Source organism: Eulemur rufifrons, chromosome 30 (genome assembly GCF_041146395.1).
Source record: "Eulemur rufifrons isolate Redbay chromosome 30, OSU_ERuf_1, whole genome shotgun sequence".
NCBI lineage: Eukaryota > Metazoa > Chordata > Mammalia > Primates > Lemuridae > Eulemur > Eulemur rufifrons.
Window position 1 is genome coordinate 40,760,276 of NC_091012.1, and position 23,310 is coordinate 40,783,585.

General features: G+C 39.4%; 1 protein-coding gene across 3 annotated transcripts in view; it reads left to right on the forward strand.

Annotated features, from left to right (window-relative positions):
* The first annotated feature begins 9,064 nt into the window (after window positions 1-9,064).
* The window catches only part of STK26 (serine/threonine kinase 26), a 54,542-nt gene continuing 40,296 nt past the window's right edge, over window positions 9,065-23,310 (forward strand). For 2 of the 3 annotated variants that reach the window (XM_069463199.1, XM_069463201.1), the window contains exons 1-2: window positions 9,065-9,170; window positions 9,271-9,421. In XM_069463199.1, coding sequence (XP_069319300.1) covers window positions 9,380-9,421 — 42 coding nt within the window. In that variant the 5' untranslated portion in view covers window positions 9,065-9,170; window positions 9,271-9,379. Of the gene's footprint in view, window positions 9,171-9,270; window positions 9,422-23,310 lie in introns of those variants that run through there. The other variant, XM_069463200.1, reaches the window with a different exon arrangement.

Genomic DNA, 23,310 nt, shown 5'->3' on the forward strand with positions numbered 1-23,310 from the left:
GCTTGGGCTTCTGCACTAAAAGGAATCATTTTATAACTCATTTGCTATGTGTAGAACCAAAGTAGAGGAGTGATACTGAAGTATTTTGATAGGCGCACTCACTTTGAATACCTTACTATTTTACCAGGAAACATATTCAATAACCCAGCATTTTACAACCCAGACAGTTTCTTCTGCTATTGTTCATATAAATGACTTTTCTGTACAGCAATAACCTTTTAATGCTTTTAGAGTCTGGAAAAAAATAAGAAAATATATCTTTTAAAAAATATATTTCATGAATTAAATCTATCCTTCTCAACATAGTAAGCACCCATTTCTCTATATTTGCATAACAGGAACCTGTATATTGTCAGATGCAAAAGTAACGTTAAAATTTAAGAGCTGGTATATTTCAGTTTCTTGTAACACCTGAGAAAAACCCAAACACATAATAAAATGCAGTGTACAAAACATTTAAAATATAATCTGTTTGTATCTGCTTTCATGATCTCATATTGTAAATGTCTACCACTATTTTCACAATTTATATGGAAAGCATGATTTATCTAGGTTAATTTCAAGTTGGCATTTAGCCATTTGAATGCTTACCTTCACATATGGTAAACTACAGAGATGTGTGAAGTTTCTTAAAAGGTCAATAGCACAGAAAGGATGGAAGAACCAGAACAGTATGAATGATTTCAAAAAATTGGAGAAATAATAACTAAAGTTGCTGTGCACTTTCACAGCAGGCAAATATCAAGGTTTTGCCAGTAATCTGTGCTTTAGATTGCAATAAATTGTTCCTGTTTTTCTTTCTATTGTAGAAGACACTAACTTGGCTTCGTGAAACCAGGCATGCATGTCATCTCCCACCTCATTTTCTTTTGAGTGTAGGAGGGGAAATATAATACAAACTGTTCTGGTGCACAATAATCTCTTTTACAGTTACATGCAAGAAAACCATCCCAGAAAACCTGGCAACATAGCATTCAGATCTCTTCACATCATTTCTGTTCTTTGCTTTGTTCCTTTCTTTACTGTCATTATTGGGCATTCAAAGGGCAACCTATGTATGCAGGAACAGGGCAGAAATATTTAGTAATACAATTTTATAGACATAAGATTAACAATCATTACTTAGAAGAAAATGCTACACCCTTTGCAGATAGAGATAATGCCAGTAAACACAGGACACATTTGACTGGCCCCAAACATAAGACAATTATTTAAGAAGTAGTTTTCTAAATGGGAAGTGAACAGTTCCAACTTGCTTTCTATTTTTTATGTCCTTTATTGACACCTTGCCATGAGGTTACAAAGGATTTCTCTCTGCAGTTCTCAAATCTATATTTGTAATCTGACCCCTTGCTATTTTCAACTGTCTTTGGACATCTCCACTTAGAAGTCATACAGTGTACCCAAACTGAACTCCTTATTTTTTCTCCAATCCTGGTCCTCCTTCTATATTCCCTGGCTCAGTTCCAGGTATCAACATCTTCCTAGTTCCCTAAGCTAGATGTCTTTGACATTTTAAACCTCTTCTGCTGGTGCTGTCCACGTACAATCAATTGAATGCAGTTGATTCCACCTCCAAATTGTTTCTGGAATCTATCCCCTCCTCTTCATTCTCACAGCCATTTATTTAGTTCAGTCCCTCTCCTGTACTTTTACAGCGGCCTCCTAATGGTCTCTTAATAGGTCCCTCTGCTTCCAGTCTCTCCCATATCCAATCTATCCTTTATGTGCTAAGCAGTTTTCTTTTCAAAAAACAAATCTGGATCAAATTCCTTTCTTCCTTAAAATCCCTCGGGACTACTGGAAGTCTATAGGATCAAGTCTAAACTCTTCAGAATGGCATACAAGGCTCACAGTCTGCCCCTAACTTGTCTTTCCAGCCTCCTTGCTGGCATGCTCCATGTACTCTATGTCTCTGTCCATTAAACCAAACTACCAGCTAGTTCTCAAAGAAAGCTTGTCATTTCTCTAAGCTAGTGGTTCTTAACCAAGAGGACACATCATAATCACCTGGGGAATTTTTAAAAAAAATAAAATACAAGTGCCCTTTCTCCATCCCAGACCAACAAATTCAGAATCTGGGAGAATGAATCATAAAATCTGTATTTAAACCAGGTCATGGGTGATGTGGGATACACATGCCTGTTTTGGGCATTCGTTCATGCCATTCCTTCTGTCTGGAATGCCCTCTCTTCTCCATCCCTCCTCAACTCTCTGCCTGGCTATCTCTCATTCATTTTTCAAGGCTTGGCTCAAATATCACCTCCTCTATGAAGCCTTCCAGGATATACACAGGTAAAATGTATTGTTTTCTGGTGCCTGTTGCTGTAGTACTTTTTAACAGACTGCTATGCTACTATAATCATTTATTACTTTGAATACTCCTTGTTTTTTTGTAGTGTTCTCCTGCAGGAAAGTAAACTCCTTGCATTTCTTTGTATTCTTAGTACTTAGCACTGTGCTCAAGAAATATGTGAAAAAGAAAAGAAGAGAGACAGGAAAGGAAAGGGGGGAAGGTGGTGTGGCCTAGGCTGGATCTGGGGCCAAAGTGAAAGTATAAAAAGACATTCTGTCTTCTATTTCTCAGCAAAAATTTCATTATAGTCTACAGTCGAACCCTTGTGGCGAGCCTCATTATACAATATACTGAATGTTAACTGATCTTAAAATTCTGATGTAGCCCAGGAAAAAAAGAAGTAGGATGGGAGCTTTGCCTGTTTACAATGTTGAGTTTCTGCCTCCCAGAAACTTCTGGTAGTCCCAGATAACAGTCCTGCAAGGGGTGCCTCTTACTTCCTTACTGTGTTCATATTCTCTTGAGGATAGTAGTAACAAAACCATGGAGGTTTTTACCACAGGGTGACAGAACTTCAGCTGAGCACGTTGAAGCGTGGTAATTTTACACAACTGCCTTTCTTAGAGGTCCTGGCAACTTCCTTTTCCTCGGTGTGAGCTGATGGCATAGTCACTTCCTATTTGGTCTCAACTGCCAGTTTTTTTTCCTGTTTTTAACTGCCACCTTCGACTAGAACTGTTTTCTTCAGAAGCTTACAAATCAAAGAACAAGTGGGCGATTCAATACATTTTAAAAAGTCAACGCAGAGGGGAAAAATATCACCCAGATTGGTCGTTCAGCCTCATAACACATGAAAGGCTCTCCTGTGACTAAAAATTGTCCCCTGGCAAGCTCAAAGAAATTACCTGACCTCACTTCAAAGAGCCTAGGCTCCCAAAAAATCTCTCCCGAGAAACTCCGCAGTCTCTTCGTGTACCCATATGGCAAGACAAAACTATCATGATAGGACGACTGGCGCAGCAGGCAGTGCTGCTCTTGGCATTGAGGAAACTGTGAGTGAGCCCATGCAGGCTTCTGAGGGCCTTCACCTTGGGTCCGAGGCATCTAAAGGTCAACAGTGTGATTGTGTAAGTGAGACTTTAGGCAAGTAGCAAAACTGAAACCAGGAAGGGAGCTCTTGAAAGTCCATCTTTTGACTCCTACCTCTACACGTGAATGAAAGTGTCCCGGCCACACTTACCTCTCTCAGCTCTGTAACCAGTTGGTAAAGGCACGAAGTTATGAGCTCGCTTCTTTTGGTACCTAAATGCAAACATTTCAAAGAGAGTAAGTGTGTGTGTAAAGAAGTGTTATAAGCAGGAAAGGGCTTAAAGCAACATCTGCTTCCTCCCACCTCTGTTGCTCTGTTCCTCTCAGTAGCATCAGGAAGTAAAGCTAGGGAGAAAATTAAGCTGGACTGTCCTAGATACTATAGTTTCTGTTACAAATGATACTATGATAGAGTATTGTGCAAGCCCCAAAAGGTACAAGGTTATTCAGGAGAATTCAGCAATTACACAGGTTTAATGTTCCTTGACCAAGAATTGATTCAATAGGTTTTTCCTTGGGATGCTGTGCTAGAACAATAGCAGGGATACAACATCTGCAAGAACTATTATATCATGGTTTCTAATTTAATACCCACAGAGAGTAAAAGGAGATTTAAGGTATCACATATGCTTTTATTAAAATAAAAATAAGACCCTTGAATGTTATACTTCCAAATATCACTACAGAGTCAGTAGCCCAAATCAAAATATTCCTATCACAGGATGGTAAGCTTCTAGAATTACCCAGATAATTTCCTTTAGTTTCAAATATTCAGATAATTGAAGGAAATACATTTATTATCAATTTGCCAATATACTATACACACACACGCACACACACACACACACAATTCAGCATAGGCATTAGGCTCAAAATGTGAAACCCTACCTTTAAGTTTTATACGGTGGAGTAAGAAGTCTAATTTATTGTGATGAGTTAACATATTTGAAGGCTTCTAGGTAATGCCTGGTACATGCTCAGTGATCAATCTTTTAAAGAACAAATCATTAATTTTTTCTTAAAGTTATTTTCTCTTCAACATTATTTTTCATTAAGTTGTATTCACTCTTTTGGGACAGATGATCTGTGGTTTAGTACAAACGTAACATAAGAATACTGCTTTGTTTCTAGTACCCACTTGGTGTGGCCCAATACATTGTAGGTCTTTTTTGGGGGGAAGGGGTCAGCTACCACACTGAACTGAAATCTCAGAGAACAGTGATTCCCAAGTCTGTTTCTTGGTCAGTAGGTTCTAATGCAGGGTATAGAGCAGAGTTTCTCAAACCTTGGCACCATGGACATTATGGTCTGGACAATTTTTTGTTGTGAAGATTGACCTGTGCATCGCAAGAGGTAGCATCCCTGGCCTCCAACCACTAGATATGCCAGTAGCACCCCCACTTCCCCATTTGTGTCACCCAAAAATGTTCTCCCAGAGGCAAAACTGCCCTGATTGAGAACTACAACCTTAATACATTATCTCATTATTGCCTACCTCAAAGTTTGTCTGGCCTACACTTTTACGAACCAGCTGATTCAGTAAATTTTTTTTTTTTTGAGACAGAGTCTCGCTCTGTTGCCCAGGCTAGAGTGAGTGCTGTGGTGTCAGCCTAGCTCACAGCAACCTCAAACTCCTGGGCTCAAGCGCTCCTCCTGCCTCAGCCTCCCAAGTAGCTGGGACTACGGGCATGCGCCACCATGCCCGGCTCATTTTTTCTATATATATTTTTAGTTGGCCAGATAATTTCTTTCTATTTTTAGTACAGACGGGGTCTCACTCTTGCTCAGGCTGGTCTCGTACTCCTGACCTTGAGCGATCTACCCGCCTTGGCCTCCCAGAGTGCTAGGATTACAGGTGTGAGCCACCGTGCCTGGCCTGATTCAGTAAATATTTATAAACGTAGGTAAAGTTAACTATTTAATACAGGTTGGGCATCCTTAATCCAAAAATCTGAAATCCCAAATGCTCCAAAATCTGAAACTTTTTGAGTGCTGACATGATGCCATAAGTGGAAAATTCCACACCTGACACCTTGGCCTTCTGGTGGTTCAAGGCATACAAGCTTTGTTTCATGTACAAAATTATTTAAAACATTCTATAAAATTACCTTCAGGCTATGTATATAAGGTATATATGAAGCATAAATGAATTTCATGTTTAAACTTGGGTCCCATCCCCAAGATATTATGTATTTGCAAATATCCCCAAATAAAAAAAAATCCCAAATTCAAAACACTTCTGATCCCAAGCACTTTGAGTAAGGGATACTCAACCTGTATTGAGGTTGTGACAAATGTCAAGAAATTAAAACCAGATGCTAAATTTAAATTATTAAGTTTTGAGGGGCTTAAGGATATTATATAACTTGAAACTCATTGACTTTAGTTAATATGTACATAATATTAATTTATTTATATGGTTATTAAGTATTCATAGCCACTCAAGTCACATAATCAAGCAGGTACCAAATCCTATCTCAGGTGCCATGTTATGCCCTATGGAGCTACCAAAACACCTAAGATGTGGTGTCTCCCCTCAAAAAACTTTTTCCATTAAACTGTGGGAATACAGTGTAATATATTATTAGACTCTGGGATGACATTTTGAAGTAAAATATTCAAGTGTCCTCTGTGTGTGTGTGTGTGTGCGGTGAGAATAACAAAAGCATAGTTGAATTTGTCATTATATTGACATTAAGAATTTGAGAAGTAATGCAGTCCAAGTTGAGAAAAAGTTCCTGGTGCTCATAAAATTTGAATTATTTTCAAATTTTCACATGTCACAAGATTTTATGTATAAATACACACACACACAATGGAAAAAGTATACGAAAAACCACAAGAAACCCTATGTGATTTCTATCAATAATAATAATAATAACAGATGATTTATTTAATAGCAGTAGACCTAAATAAATGTCAAAAACTTTACTAAGATCTCAAAAGCAGTGCCTTTTAGGAAATGTCTCAGTAGTCCAGGTCTTTTTTTTTTTTTTTTTTTGAGACAGAGTCTCACTCTGTTGCCCAGGCTAGAGTGAGTGCCGTGGCGTTAGCCTAGCTCACAGCAACCTCAAACTCCTGAGCTCAAGCGATCCTCCTGTCTCAGCCTCCCGAGTCGCTGGGACTACAGGCATGTGCCACCATGCCCGGCTAATTTTTTCTATATATATTTTTAGCTGTCCATATAATTTCTTTCTATTTTTAGTAGAGATGGGGTCTCGCTCTTGCTCAGGCTGGTCTCGAACTCCTGAGCTCAAACGATCCGCCCACCTCGGCCTCCCAGAGTGCTAGGATTACAGGCGTGAGCCACCGCGCCTGGCAGTAGTCCAGGTCTTAACACTTAGTTTTCAGTCTTCCACATAATTATATAACTCTGGCTCAGAATGTCAGTGAAAGTCACTTCTCTGATAGTCTTAATTTACTTATTTATTAAAATTATACAACTCACCCATAGGTAGTTGTGAAATTAAAGTAACTGGAAAGAATTTAGGAGACAAAATATTGAAAGGTGTAGCACGTAATAAAGTGAACAATTTAAAGGCTCAGCAAGAGCAGTGCCTAGGAGTTTAACGTGGCATCAATAAAACACAGTGCACCTAGTAACCTCAGTGAAGAACTGAAAGGAAATGTATTTATTCATTCATTCATTCAACAAATATTTATTGAGGACCCACTATGTGCCATGTACCTCGTCTCTGGGGATAAAACAATGAGCAAAACAAATAAAAAGCTTGCCCTCGGAGAGCTGCCATTCTACTTGAACAATTCTCATGTAAGAGTGGCTGGATATCTGGCCTCCAAAGACCTGTTGGGCAGACAAAACAAATGAAATACATGAAATAAGGAGAAACAACTACAGTGTGAGCATTGTTTGCACCAACATGCAATAGGAGTTTGAAGGAGGGCGTGAGCAAGTAGGAACTCCCAGTGGGGATGGAACTTGAGGTGGGTCTTAAATGATGGAGACTGATTCAGACCCTTGCTCCTCAAAGTGTGATTTAAGGATCAGTGTATCTGCACCACCTGGGAGCTTGTTAGCATTGCAGAATCTTGGGCCCACTCCAGACTTTTTAAAGTAAAATCAAAATCTGCACTTTAAAAAGAACCCTAGGAGATTTCTATGGACATTAAAGTTTAGGTGGCACTGCAGGTTTCTGGTCAGGCTGGCAATGTTAAGTGTGAGCTGGGTGGGTGGAAAATAGAGACTAGATTAGGGCCTACTATTAGGTTAGAACTACTGAGGGCATGGACTTAGGGAACTAGGAGTAAGGAAAATGCAATTATATCCTTTATCGTCATTAAAAACAAACAGAAACCATAGAGGAAGTAGTAAATTTATCACCAGTCAGAGGGACCCGGGTTTGAATTCCCAGCTCTACCACTTCTTAACTGTGCGACATTTGAGTCACATTATTTAACCGGCTGAGCCTTTTTCTTCATCTGTAAAATGGGGGGGAAGCAGTAAGACCCCAGGAGACCCTTGTAAAGATTCAATAAGGTAACACATATAAAGCACTTAACAGTCCGTGGCACAAAGAAAATGCCATGCATTAATAATAACGATATTGATAACAATCATATGCTATTCTCTGAAAAACATTAAAAAGGAAGAAGAGAAACTATTGAGTGTCTACTAGAATCCCCCAGACACCCATAACAAACTGCAAGGTAGAGACCTTCATCTTCATTTTAAACTGGCACTTGGATGTTACTTTTTAAAAATGTAATTAACCCCTTCTGTTCCCAAAGGTGCCTTCATAATGAAATTCCTGTAATTGCTATTATGATCATTGATACTGTTGTTACTATTGGGGTACTCTGAAAGGATATTGTCTCCCCCTGGAGTGAAACTCAAAATGGGGCAGAGGCAGGGAGTTGCCAAAACCTCTGCTGTGTATGCTAAATTCAATAATACGTACTGCTAATGATCCAATCTCATTTCCCATGCCTCTATTATCCTCATTAATTTTTCTGTCGATATACCATCTGTTTTCCAATTTCCCTCTCCCTCACACGTGCAGAACTTGTGGTACAGAGAAGCTCCAGTCTGGCTGTCTTCCAAGCAATAGCCCAAGAAGTAGGGGTAGCATTAGGTTGAAGTCACCTGAAGCATGTCTGGGGGTGGGGAACCCAGGAAGCAGGAAAGTGGCTATGGTTTTGCCCAGTGGCACATTCCCCGGCTGGGGAGACCAGAGGGCGGGAATAAGCAGGGGTCCACCGACTTCGCGGCTCTCTGCGACCCCACCGTCGGCCAGGTCCGGGAGCCAAGAAAAACTTCCAACACTTCCCAAGTTTCAACTCAAGACGTCTCCAAGGCTGCATGTGCCCCAGCCTCGCATGCCTGCCTGCAACGTGGCCGCGTCTGGGACGCCCTCATACCCTCAGGGTCTCCCAAACTCTTCCTTTCTCTCTCCAGGCCCAGCCGTTTTCCAGGTTTCCTAGTCCCCGGGTTCTCCTCTCCGCGCGACGGCAAAGTCTCCCCCTTCTCAGGCTCCAGCAACTCCAGCCAAACCCCTTTGCTGCCTGGAGCCTTAGCTCCCCCGACACCGCCCGGCTGCGGGGCGGGGGCAGGGCCAACGGCGGAACCGCCCCCAACCGCCTCCCCGGCCAGGCGAGCAGGCGGGTGGCTGGGGCGCCTCCACCTTCTCTTCCTAAAGCGGCGAGGCGCAGAGGAGCGGCATCACTCGAGCCCAGGTCCCAGCCACTGCCACACACAGCGCCCGGCATTCAGGAAGAGGAGCAGCAGCGGAGGCGGAGGCCACAGCGGCGGGCGGGCGCCAGAAAGGTAGACTGAGTCCTAGGGAGCCGCACCGCGAACAGCCCACCTCCGAGCCCCGGGCTACGTGCCACCAGCCCTGTAACCCCACTTCTGTGTGTTCTTCCAGGCCCCGATCGAAAAGCCTGGGAGGGCCGCCGAGCTACCCCCGGAGGAGGAGCCAGTCCGAACCCAAGGCGCCACCGCCACAGAAGCAGTGCGGAGCAGCAGTCGCCTTCATGGCCCACTCACCGGTGGCCGTCCAAGTTCCTGGGATGCAGGTGAGGAAGCCCAGGCCTCCCCTGCCACCCACGTGACTGCCCCGGAGCCCGGTGCGCGCTCCGCGCTGGGCACTGGCGACGAGAGGCGGCCCCTGGACTCCCTTGAAGGCAGGGCTGGGCGCTCTGGCCAGGTGACCCGGGAGTAAGGCTCGAGGTGTTTCCTGGCGTCCAGGCTAGGTGGTGCTCTGTGCCGGGAAGGCGGGGAGGGACTGGGGCGCGCAACTAGGTGTGGATTGCGGGGGTGGGGGGTGTAAAAATAGGCCAGAACCAGAGACACCTGCGTCTGCTGAGTGTGGTACAGTTGGCGATTGGGGGTGGGGGAACTTAACTTGGGAGAGATGGAAGCGTCTTGGAATTTGTGAGGTAAAACGCAAGTGGTGCCCTCCCCCCACCAAACACACACACAAGTTGGGGCGGGGCAAGAAAAGGGGTGGCGGTGGCGGTGGCGTTGAATTGGGCTCTTCCTGTGTGCGTAGCGCGAAGAGAAGAGCGAGGTGACTTCTTTCTCCCTTTCGCTACTGCTGCTTAAGGGCAAAGTTGTGTCTCGCTCCCCCACCTGGCCCAGCCCATAGTGTGGCGTGAGAAATGCAGGGTCCTATTCAGAGTTGCCGAGGTGATGACTTCCCAGCCCCCTACCCTGCCTTTCCCACAAAATGACTGTTACATGCGGTTAAAGGAAGCTTTTTGTCCCGGACAAGGGACTACTGCATGACACCCAGCTTCTTACTAGGTCTGCCCAGCCCAACTTACCCCCCCTCCATTATATTTTCATTTTATTAGAGAAAAGCTATGTGGGGAGACTTTTTATATTGTTATGTTTTTAAATAGGTGCATTTTAAACTGTTACATGGTATCCAAATCTCACTTTTTAAAGCATTCACATTTTTTCCCTCTTTGCTAGATAGTTTAAACAACCCATATATGAATAGGTCAAAGGCTAAAAACACTAAATCCTCAGTCCCTCATGATCTTCTAAAAATGTGAAAGCAAACTTTTTTCAAGTTCAGAAAAAATGTTTAGAATAGTAAATAGCTTTATGTTTCTAGTAGAAATCAAAGTCCTCTGGGTTGGGGCCTCAATTTACTTATTGATGCATGGAATTCATCTTTTTTTCTCTCATTCTTTTTTTAGCAACTGGTCTCATTTTATGCATGGTCACAAAAGTGATTTTTACAATTCTTTTCCCAAAAGAGGCCATTTATGGAGGACATAAATTTAACCTAGGACTCTTCGTGTGTCCTAAACACCAGACCTTTCCGCTGCATTTAGGGCAAGTCTGGGTTGAGTCCCAGGAAGTCAATGTATCCTTAAGAGAGAAAGAGGGAGAGGGAAAGGGAGAGAAAGGAAATAGTAGGGCTCTTTTAAAGGTTAATCCATTCAAGCTTTGCAAAATGTCTCAAACTTTCTTCCTCTCAGGCCATCTCCCCTCCTCCTTCCCTCCCTCTCTTTTCCCCATCTACCCTGCCCCACACCCCATTCATTCAGTTCTGCCTTTAATTGTGTCAAGAGAATTAGCAGTTTGCAATATTAAGTACAGTTTTGCTCTATCTGATCTGGAAGAAAGTGTGACGTTTTCCCACTGTGCGCTCCTTTCCATTATGTGGAGAGTAGAACGTTACACATGTAAAGTTTGTCTCTGAGGGTCTCCATGCTGCTCCCTCTATTGTGTGTGCGCGCCTGCGTGCGTGCTGCGTGCGTCAGCAGCTGTGTGCCTCCCGTTCATCAAGTTTGTGATTCTGGGGAACTCTGTGTGCTGAGGAGAAAATGGTTTCTGGGCTTTATTTCAGTTGTCTTGACTTTATTTGATTTATACGATTAAGTAACTGCTTGCCGCTCAGTATTTCTTATTGCTCCTGCTTTGATTGTGAGTTTGCCTATCTGTCGAATTTTTAAATCTTAATGAAGGTGGATTAGAATGTGAATCACATATTTTAAATTACAAATTCTGCCTTTCACTTTATGCCCTCCAAGTGTTGTGATTACTTTGTCCAACCTAATTTGGGTAGAGCAAACATCTCAATGTTAGCAAAGAAGAGAGGAGGATTTGTTTGTCATTCTCCCCATCTTAATGAAATGGTAAATTCTTCTAATTTCCATTTGCTTTCTAGATAGGGTTCTTAAGCACTTTGTGCAACAGAAAAGTTTTTGCATAGTTGAAATTGTACAATACTTTAAATAAATTTGATGGCATGCAGTGTGATTCTTAAGCCTAGATTACTTTTACTATTTTGTGCAACAATATTGCATATGAGATGCAGAAATATGAACTTCTAAAATTCTCCTTGAGTTTTGTTAAAGAGTTAGGAGCAACTTTTAGACCTTTAGAGTAGTAAGAAAACTTGAGTTAGCCAGATGTTCTTGAAATTAACGTATAGTATTTCCACAAATCAGGGTGAAGTGGTCGACTGGCCTATAACTTTTTAACAGTTTGTTTTAGAGAATTATGAAGATTGATGGAAAAATTATTTTTCCAGAAATAAAAACAAAATTACTTTATCCACAATGTTTTTCTCCCTCTGAGGAGAGAAGTGAAGTAGAAGACGAGCTACCTGTTCTATCACTTAAGACTTCCAACATTCCTGACTTTCAAACAAAGAAATTTCTGTTGCCACTAGTTTAAAATAGAAAAGAAACTTGGAGTGAAGAAAGAAAACCCAGGATTCGGTCCAGTTTAAACTCTTCCTTATGAATTAGTTATTCAAACTTGTATTGTTGATATTTCTTAATATTGTGGTGATGAACATTTTTGCCATATTACATCAAATGTTGAAGGTATGAAGGTTTTTGTACTTAGTTTGTGCTTACTTCTTTAGTGTGTAACTAAAGGAATTTTCCATACCAGGAGCTGAACACTTGAAAAATAGTTAAAGTGCAGCTTTAAAAAAAAGTAAACCAATAAACCTGTTTCTTTCCACTCAAATATTTACTCTTTAATGATTAAAACCTGTTTTTCTTTGAAGTTTCCAGTTATAAATTATACTTAAGTTTAAGATATTTCCCTCCGCCTTGGGGTGGGGTGGGGGGGCAAGGGCAATATACATAACCTAAACTTTTGTACCCCCACAATATGCTGAAATAAGAATAATAAGAAAAAGATATTTCCCCCTTAGAACCTACATTAGTATTTATGAAGACAGATATTCTAAATTAATTGTTAAATATTTCATAAAATATAGGTGGTAGAATAGTTTAATGTTGAATCATAGTACTAAATATTATTATATGGCATGCTTTATGCTATATCTCGCATTAAAGAATTTTTAAAATTTCTGCTAAAGAGTTTTAATGTTAGTATTCATATATCTTTAAACATGATCAAGATGGTATAGTTTAAATATAGTTGTTATTTGAGATGTGAAGTGGAAATGAGGTTTAAGGATTAATGAACACTTGATTGAAGACCTTTATCTAAGAGGTAGAACACATCACCTGGCATTGGTGAACCTAGTTACTGGGTTCTGGGAATGATACAGAAGTATACTACATGATCTGTCCTTAAAGAGCTTAAAATCTTGTTGCGTTGTTAAAACTAGCACATGAAATATCAAACAATGCAAAGTCTGTGAACCTATAATAGAAGTTTCTGACTGAAAGAGTTGAAGGCTTCCAGAAGGTAAGCTGACCACAAAGTCTTGTTAGGATCCATATTGGGGAGGGCATTTCTAAGCAGGGGAAAAAATCTGAGCAAAGGTATACAGGTGGTTCCCAAGTCTGAATTTTTTGGCTTTATGATGGTACCCATACAACCATTCTGTTTTTGACTTTCAGTGCAGTATTCAATAAATTGCATGATATATTCAATATTTTATTATAAAGTGGGCAGTGTTAGAGATGATTTGCCTAATTGTAGGCTTCTGTATGTGTTCTGAGCATGTTTAAGGTAGGCTTGGCTAAGCCACGATGTTTGGTAGGTGAGGTATACTGTATTAAATACAATTTCAACTTACAATATTTTCAACTTATGATGGGTTTATTAGGACATAACCCCATCATAATAAGTCAAGGAGCATCTGTATATAATATAGATAGGGAAGGGTACACTGTATGTGTGAGTGCACGCGCACACACATACACATCTTTGAGAGTGGGATAAAGTCACTTGGGTTGTGATGAAGAATTCCGCTGGAAAAATAATAAGAGATAAGATTGGAAAACTGGATTGGGTCCAGATCATGGTGGTCCTTAAATTCTAGGGAAGGATTTTGGCCTTTGAACTAGTCATTAAACACTTCTGAGTAAGGGAGACTCAGTGAAAAAAGTTGTATGTAGAGGAAGAGAAATTTCAAGATTGGATGAATGGATGAAATGGAGGGTTGAGAGACTTAAGGCAGTTTGATCTATGGAGGCTGTTTCAGTTGGGATAATCATAGCTCTACAGACAAAATAGACCTTCCATTGACAGATTGCCTTCCATATGCCTAGTACTATGAAGAAAAAAAATTAATGACTAGACTTAATAATTAGATACAGAGGGAGAAGTCAAAGTCTTTGTGTTATTGAATATAAGGAATGGGGAGAATTATGGTACATCTGAAAGAAATTGGAATGTGATGGGGAAGAGCCAGATATGGTAAGAAGTTAATGATTTCTGTTCTAGACTTGTGAATTTTGAGGTAACAGTGGGATGACAAAGTAAAAATATCTAACAAGTAGTTGGATATGTAGAACTGGAGCTTTAGGCATTCATCAGACATTTACTGAGCATCTATCTACTATATGCCAAGCCCTTACTTGAAAAGGAAGGACTGGAGCCACCAAGGAGGGAGAGGTTCATAATGCTGGAGAAAATAATGTGGAAATGATGGCCCTCATGAGATATGTTGTAAGAAGCTTTAAGATGCATGAAGGATAAGAAAATGTGTCAAGATAGAGAGGTAGTTGGGGGGGTGAGGGAGAATGCTTTATTTAACTGTCATCAGGAAACCTAAATTGGGGAAATAATTTCATTTGGTGTCAGAGTTCAGTATATGGAGTTCTTGCCCGCCTTATGCCTTCCTAAGGGACTAATCAGATTTGCAATTTGAAGTGGAAATATTGCCTTGCATTGATGAACCCAAACCATTGTCTCCTTCTTATTGAGTGGTTGATGCAGAGGTGTTGCATATGCTAATGATAATGGAAGGAGACCAGCTGGAACAAAATAATAAAAGCCAACTATTAGCTGAGAGAGGTGGGGGCAGTTGGAAGGTTTGAAGCTGGGGGTCTGGGGGCTCTAGGGAGAGTAAACAGGAATTGGGCATGGTAGGACATGTGCCTTGAACAGTAACAAGAGTCTAGAAATGACACTTGAGTACAAAAGTCCATCATGTACTTCCCTTGCTTGAGTCATAGAAAATGAGAGAATATAGTTTAGCTGGTACTTAGGAACCATTAAACATTGTGATACTGTATTTTTTAATTCTGCTTTTCATTTATTCAGTGACCTTGAGCAAATCATCCACAAAATGAGGAATAATAAAAGCTGCATTTCCTTTGCCTCAATGAGAGGTTATTAGGATGAATTAACTGTCATCTGTGGAGCATATTTTAAGCTCCTTCAAAATATATTCCTTTTAAAATATACACCTTTTAAGGTGTTACGATGTATATGGGCAGTTCATCCTGCAAAACAATGCTAGGCTAATCACATGAAAACACTGTCATTATATCTCATCTCTCTCCTGCTTGATAACCCACATTTTTCTTTTGAAAGCCAATCATCACCCCCACCCCATCCCCATCAGACCCATACCCCTCTGCTCAGCTTTCCCTTTTGTTACCTGGCTTCTCTCTATAGATCTAAACTTAGTTTCACTACTTCCTAACAAGAAATCCCTTTTCCTGTACCATGCCAGTTACAATGCAATAATCACTGATTGGTCAAATTCTACCTGATTTTCAAGGTCTCCATCTTGCTTTCTCCGTGAACTTTCTGTCAGTGTTCTAGGCTATAGAAATCTCTTCTATTTCCAAGCACCTATTATATCTATTGTCAGTAGTAGGCAGTCCAGTCCTTGATTTATATACTGCCTTAGATTTTCTCTAATTATGTATGTTATGCTTGTCTCCTAAACTAGGTTGTAAATTTCTTGAAGGCAAGGACCATGTATTTTACTTTTCTTTACACCACTAGGTATAAATTATATGTGAAAGTGTTGGCTACTGAGTATACTACAGACTGGACTTTTCTAACTTTTAAAAATTCTGACTTTTTCTTTAAATATGTTGTATAATGTTTAAATTTTGTGGATAATGAAGGCTCATTTATGTGTGTACACTGTAGATTTTCTATGCTTATTAAAATGATTTTAATGCATTATATGTAACATGTCTAGCAAAATATACTTACACATCAACTGTCCACATACTGAAGATCTCATTCCCTTGCCTTCCGAGACCTTTGATAGAAAAATGAGCCTCATTGCTCTTCTAATAACCAGGGCTGGTTTCAGAGAAATTGTGTCTTTGGGAGAAATAGCCTTCCCTCCTCCCCTTCCTTTCATCTCTTCTTTTCTTCCTTCTAGTTGTAGTTTCCCATGGCTCTTCAGGGTTCTCTCCCTGGTGATTAGGACCTACTTACCTCTTGTCACTTCCCTCTGTCCTCTTCCTCCTCCAAAACAAATAAATAAAAAACATTTTTTACTTCCCCATCCCAGCTGTCACATTAGAAAGAGTCTGATAATTTCATTCTTATTAAGATGTTTTTGCTTAATAGCTTGGTGTGTGTCCTCTTCTGTGGGTGTTCACATTTTACAGGGAATAATGCCTTAAAGAAATGGAAATCTAATAGTAGAATTTCAGACATCTTGATAATAGTCTTTGAGTTGTGTCTTCTGAAAGACTGGTGGTTTTACTGATTATATTTGTTGCTAGAAAAATGGGGTTAGGAGAACAAAAGACCCCCACTGTTATTAGGTATAATGCAATAAACTCCTTTTCATTTCTCATAATTAAGACTCAAAGAATATCCAGCACAGGTACATATAAAACAGTGTCTCTGCAGGAATGGCATGAGGTAACTCACTTTAAAAAGAACAAAATTCAATAAAGTACACACAACTAAAATTTTGACCCCATCCTTTTCCTTTTATTTTTACTTGACACATAATAATTGCATGTATTTACGGGATACAGAATGATATTTCAATACATGTATACAATGTGTAATGATCATATCAAGGTAATTAGTATATCCGTTACCTCAAATATTTATCATTTCTTTGTGCTGTGAATATTCAAAATTCTCTTTTCTTTTTGAAGATATACAATAAATTATAGTTAATCACATTCACCCAATAATGCTGCGAAACAGAACTCATTCTTCCTATGTAGCTTTAAGTTTCTATCTGTTAACCAGCCTCTCCCCATCTTCACCTTCCCTTCCCTTCCCTCCCCTTCCCTCCCCTCCCCTTCCCTTCCCAGCCTTTAATACCCACCATTCTACTTTCTACCTCTATGAGCTCACATTTTTTTTAGTTCCCACATATGAGAACATGCAATATATATCTTTCTGTGTCTGTCTTATTTCACTTAACATAATGTCCTCCAGGCTCATCCATGTTGCCACAAATGACAAGGATTTCATTCTCTTTTTATGGCTGAATGGCATTCCATTGTGTATATGTACCACATTTTCTTTATCCATTCTTGACCTCATCTATGTACATTTCTCACTTGTTCATCTGCCATTTTAGACTACAGTGCTATATGGTACGGACCACATCTTTGAATTAATGTTCATAGAAATCAAATATATATTAAAGATATTAACTAATTCTTCTCAACAATGCTATAAAATAGAGTGATTCTATAGGAAAATGCCTTCAAATTTGGATTTTAAAATAAAGCTAAGAGTACATTGCTGGCCAACTCTACCCGTGATCCTCTTTGTTGTCCCTCCCCAAAACCCCATATGAATCAGGCAAATTACCTGTCCTGTCTTTCTCCACTATTCCTGCCTGCCTCTCCCCACCACTCCTCACCTGCATATAACTTACTGGGGACAGAGCTACAGAATGCTCTTGAGAATTCCCCCTCAGCCTTTTCTGAACTGGTTCCAGCATTCCCCTCAGTGGCCTACTGGCATTTCTTTTTCCTTTATATGTCACAGGATCATGTATTAGAATAATTCCTGTCCTAAAATATCAGATTAAGCATTATTATGGCATAACTTTGGATAGTCTGGCAAAATTAGAATAAAATTGTGGTTCATACTTCCTGGGCCCCAGAGTAAACAAAATTATAGATAGCTTAAATGAAAGAGTTGAAAATATTCTAATTATCTTTTTTCAAGTGTCCACTTCTCCCCTACCTTTTTTTGGTTAAGTAACTTCAAAAATGTGCAGTTGAGGAAATCCAAGGCATTGTGTTTTTATATTTTTCTCAAGAAAAATGTTTACAGAGAAGCCATTCAACCTTTCTTTGTGATCCTTATAACAGAGATTGTGTGTTGCTAGTGTTGTTTTTTTTTATTTCCCTCTTCCTCTTTCAAGAAATCTGTAAAACCCTATTAATTTAAAATGCGAAGGACTAAAACAAGTTGAGTTCAAATCAACCATCATTTGTTTTTTTTTTTTCAATTTGTTTATTGCAGAACAATAGGGTGTCTAGCCAAAAATAACAGTTGCTTTGGATTATAGAAACAGCTTCCCAGTATCAACTTAATGAAGTTTTACTGGATTTGAAATACATACCACATTAGATGTGTTAGGAAATTTCTAAGCATACTAGTGAATTACTCTACCAGGTTTCAATAGTGCCTGGTAACACAATCCTAGGAGTGAATTTTTGGCAGGTGGAGGAAATACTTCAAGGACATCTAGAAGCATCCAGATTTTTCTTTGAAGATGCATTTTTGAGTTGCTCTGTTAGTGCCTTTTTAACCCTCCTCCCCTCCCCCAGCTTTACATTAAACCATTGGCTTTGGGACATATCACTTTACAGTATGTTATATTAAGCTAGGCTTAACTGCTTGAATGTACTATAGTATAAATAACAGAGCAGTGGGTGATGGGGGAGGGATGGGCAACATAGATAATCAGGTGGGGCATAAGTTGTTATTAGTGCAATGAAATTTGGGGGAGCTGGGCCAATGGAAACCATAAAGTCAAAATTTCTTCCCAAAGCCTCTGCCTCATCATTACTGCTGCTGGGAAAGTTGCTAAACTCCCTGGTCTCAATTTCCTGCTGCCTGCCTTAACTTCAAGCAGAAACACAAAAGAAACCAATCAGCAAAGCATGCACACATGCTACTAAGTATGGTGATAGAAAATAGAACTTTGACCTTTTGTGGTTAAAGAGACTATAGTCAGTGTGTCTGGCAGCCTCAGGGAAAGAAGCATATTTCAAATGTATGCTTTTTAAGTGCTACTGACCCCGTGGGAAGAACACTTAGCAAACTCATTAATTAGGGTCCTGTTTGCTTCTCTAGTTTTAGTTCAAATCCTTTGTTTGAACTTAGCTCTGAGCCTCCTTATGTGCTTGTCAGTAAATGGTAATATATTAGATTTTCCCAAGTTGGACAGTGGTGACCCAGGTTTCATGTTTTTACACACTTAGTTTTTGTGAAACAACTGGGTCTGATTTAAGCTAGAAAATCATTAGCAGCAAAGTTTGGAAGGCCTACTTTGTACCTATACATAGTGGTTGATGCCTATCTTTGAGACACAGAAAGTTTAAGAGAGTCCCTGACTTCGCGAAGTTTATACTCTAACTGGAGTGACTGGACACCTACACATTTAGAAATCTAACAATGCAGAGCAATAGTGATGAGTCCCAAATGAGATAGTATCTGATATAGAAGCATCCCAAGGAAGACTGGACCAAGAAACTATTGCTTATAGCAGTGGTCCCCAACCTTTTTGGCACCAGGGACCAGTTTCATGGAAGACAATTTTTCCACGGAGGGGGGTGGAGAGGGGGCGGAAGGGACAGAGATCAGGCTGTGATGCTGTGATGCGTGTGAGGGATGGGGAGCGGCTATAAATACAGATGAAGCTTTGCTCGCTCACCTCCTGCTGTGTGCCCCCTGTCCCTTCTTAAATTTCATGGAAAACAATTTTTCCACAGACATGGTGGGGATGGCAGAGCTCCCTAACAGGCTACGGTACCCATGGTTGGGGACCACAGACTTATAGAATACCTTTATGCCGGGCACTATTTATATACTTTGCCACTGTACTACATTGCTTCTAGGCAGGGCAGCCGTCAACAGACTCTTAAAGAGAGTAGGAGACAAGCAGCAGAAAAGGCACAAAGGGGTACACATGAGGTTCCTTCTATAAGAGGTTTGAGGTAGGTACATATTGGCATAAACTATGTTAGGGCCAGATTGTAAAAGGCCTTGAATGCCAGACTGAGACATTTATTCTTTACTCAGTCCATAACAAGGAGTTTTTTAGCAAGATAGTGAAATGATAGAAGCACTTTTGTTTGTTTGTTTGTTTTGGAAGGTTGGCAGGCTAGATTGGAGATAGACGATGGCTGGAGGCTTTTAGGGCAGTGATGGTCAAAGTTGAGCATGCATAAGAACCACCTGGAGGGCTTGTGAAAACACAGACTGCTAGGCCCAGCCCCAGGGTTTCCGATTGAATAGATCTGTTGTGGATCTTGTGAATTTGCATGTCTAATGAGTTCTCAGCTGCTCTGCTGGTCTGGGGACCACCCTGAGCACTACTCAAGGAAGACTTTAACAGACCTTAGTGACTGAATATGGGAAGAGGGGAAACGTGATGGGAGAGTGGAGTCAAAGATAATGGCTGAGTTTGAAAGAAAATGGGTACATTTTTAGGAATGTTGAATTTGAAGTGCTGGTACATCCAAGCAGAAGCAATTAGTAACACATTTGTTGAGGAGAGAAGATAAAGATTGGAGAGTTTTCATAGAGATAGATGGTAGATGAAATTGCGAGAGATGAAAATAGCAAGACTTCCAATTATCTTTCCAAGAAGCTGAACTCAACTTTGTGTTAAGTTCTACAGCTTCCAAAATCTCACTGTCACTCATGACTTCTGTTTTCCTTGATCCAGGTAGCTTTGCAACTCAGACAGCAAATGCCCATCTTCATTATTACATACTATAGTTATCATTGACCCAGTTGTGCTGTTAAGTAATACTTCAGTTTTTATTCATTGATTTAATTGTTTTATTTTGTTATTATTTTTTAAGTTTTTGTCTGGATAAGCCAGATGACAAATTCTTACAAATAGAAACTTTCTGTGGAATTATGTTACCATGCTTAGTGTGCTTAGGTGTTTACTATAGCAAACAGCTCAATAAATGCTCTCATCTTCAAATGCAAACACTTATTAAGAACATAAAATATATTTATGCTTGTAGTTGCAAAAATGCAACTCAGCTCAAGTGAAATAACATGTCAGTATCTTAAATGCCAGTAAGTGGCAATATTTCCCCCAAAGATAGGGATGTTTAAGACCTTTTCCAGTTTTGATACATCTCACCAATTTTTATGTATAATTCCTTTCCCTCTCCCATTATTACCCTCCCATCCCCCCCCAATAAACTGGACTTAATAGCTCTGAGCTGCTATTATATAAAAAATACCCATTCACAATCATGATACATCAAAGCCAACTAGTGTTTACATTTGTAAATTCCTGGAAGGGAAAAGAAGTTACTTTTGAATCATTGAGGTAATATCAAACCACTTCCTAAATGGCCTCTCTGCTCTCTAAAATATTCTTTATACCTGTCAGATTTCCTACCTGACACCATTTGCCAATAGGTGTCATGTAGGAAAGGTCAAAATTTAGTTCAAAGAAAGGATTAGAACTGAAAATAAGAGAAGCAAACAGGACCTGTTTAATGAGTTTGCCAATACCAAACAACGTGAGCAAACTTAATTTATCCACCTCATTCACCAGCCTTGGATCCAAATTACTTTTCAATTTCTAAAATGAACCCAAAACGAACGAACAAAAACAAATCCATCCTTCAGAATCAAAGATTTGCCACCAATGAGAATTTCAAAAGCATTTGAGGAAATGTCCCTTTAAAAACATTTTAAGCCATGTTTAATTTTCATTGGCATAAATGTGTACAATCACTAGGTGACTTGTTTCTCCTTTAGGGAATAAAATGTGTTTGGATGTAAAAATTCTGCTACATTTACCTTCTACCTCACACTGCTTAGGTGGCTCTCTCTTTTCTAGGATACTCACGCTTGTGACCCATTTTTCGTTATTCTGGATGGTAGATTAAGTTTGTATTGGGGAAAATGAGATAGATGGATAGATGTATATATGCACAGGCAATGTGTATTGCACATGAAGTATATTTTACATTTGAAAATACTTCACATCTATTAAAAAATAAGGCTCAGCAATTGCCTATAGAGTTTATAATCAACTATACCAATTGCACATATAGTTATTTTTGAAAACTAGAAAAATGCATTGTCAAAATAAAAATGGATAAAAGATGGGATGGTTGCTAAGTTGAAGAGATAGAAAAATGTTATTTCACAATGTCCTTTAAGAAAATCTGTATAAAAGGAAGTCTGTAAAATTTATATAAAAAGTATGCATTCAGTAAAAATTGTGATATCCATGAGCTTGCTAAATATTTGTATTATATGAAAAATATATAGAATTCCTTACCTCATTTAAAACCTTATTTACTTGAAGGGAAAAACATATGTGGATATGTATCTGCGTCCAAATACATAATAGAGTTATCAGGATTTTATACATACTGCGCTTTTATTATGACACATGTTGCATTTTATCCTACCTAGTTCTTTTTACCCTTGATATTTAAACTCAGTATTCTTGAAGAAATTGAACTCATAGCAATCTATTTCATACAGGGCACAAATCATGAAAAATGACTTTTAATGAAATTCAATACCAGTGTTAAGCAGTTTTAGTGAATTAGAATTGAACATTATATAGCATTATATTTATCAAGCTTTCTAATTCTCTACTTAATTTTTCCCATAGAATAGTCTTACAGAGAATCATTGCATCAAAGGAACTGCTTTTGATAAATATAAATCTTTTTACCTGTTAGTAAAATCAGAGCTGTGTGGGCAGTATACAGATGACTTCTAGTTAACAGAAACTTGGCATCATTATCTAAGCTCTTTTTTTAAAGATAACATTCTTATAGGTACTTCATACTATAGATTCTAAGATGACAGGGAATGGAGGGAGGGGACCAGGCATTGGATTCTGTTTCCGTGACAAACAAAATCTTGTACCCTGAGAGCTGCTTTTTTTTTTTTAACTATTTATCTCTTGCTGAAAAATGGTTACTGTCACTGAAAGATCTTTTTTTACTCTGTCACAAGCTTCCCAAAGGGCACTTAAAATGAAAACGTGGGATTCAACTAGTTAAATAATGAATCAGTTTCAAGATTTTAGCATAGGTGACACCTCTATGGTCGTCTTTTTGGACTGTGATTTCTGGTAATAGCAAGTGAAAAAAAACTATTACCGCTGTTGCTATGGATCTTCTATCTGCTGAGGTTCAGACATCGTTTTTTGGAGGCTGCGGTGTAAACCCTGCTTAGGGAAGGTAGAATTTCATAATACCAGAAGATTACTGCTGCCTCATGAGCAAATAGAAAATGTAGGTGAGGGAAAAGGTGTTGGACTCTGGAAGAAGACAAAAACAGTGTTTCCAAGAAAAAGGAAAAGTAATCTTTTGCTTTTAAGATTGAGAATTCTCTCTATATTTTTTTAGAATGGGAAATTTCTCTACTTTCTGCAGAGAGGAGAAAGAGCTAACACAAAAGGAAATTGGGGAGGTAATAGTAATTCATTTTTCTTTCTTATTGCTTATGACTTCTGTGATAAAAGTTACATTTGCATAATTAATTTGTTATGGCAAGAAAATGTCTAAGGAGTCTTTTTGGTTGGCAGAAAGCTTGTGAAAGATAAGGGAAAAAA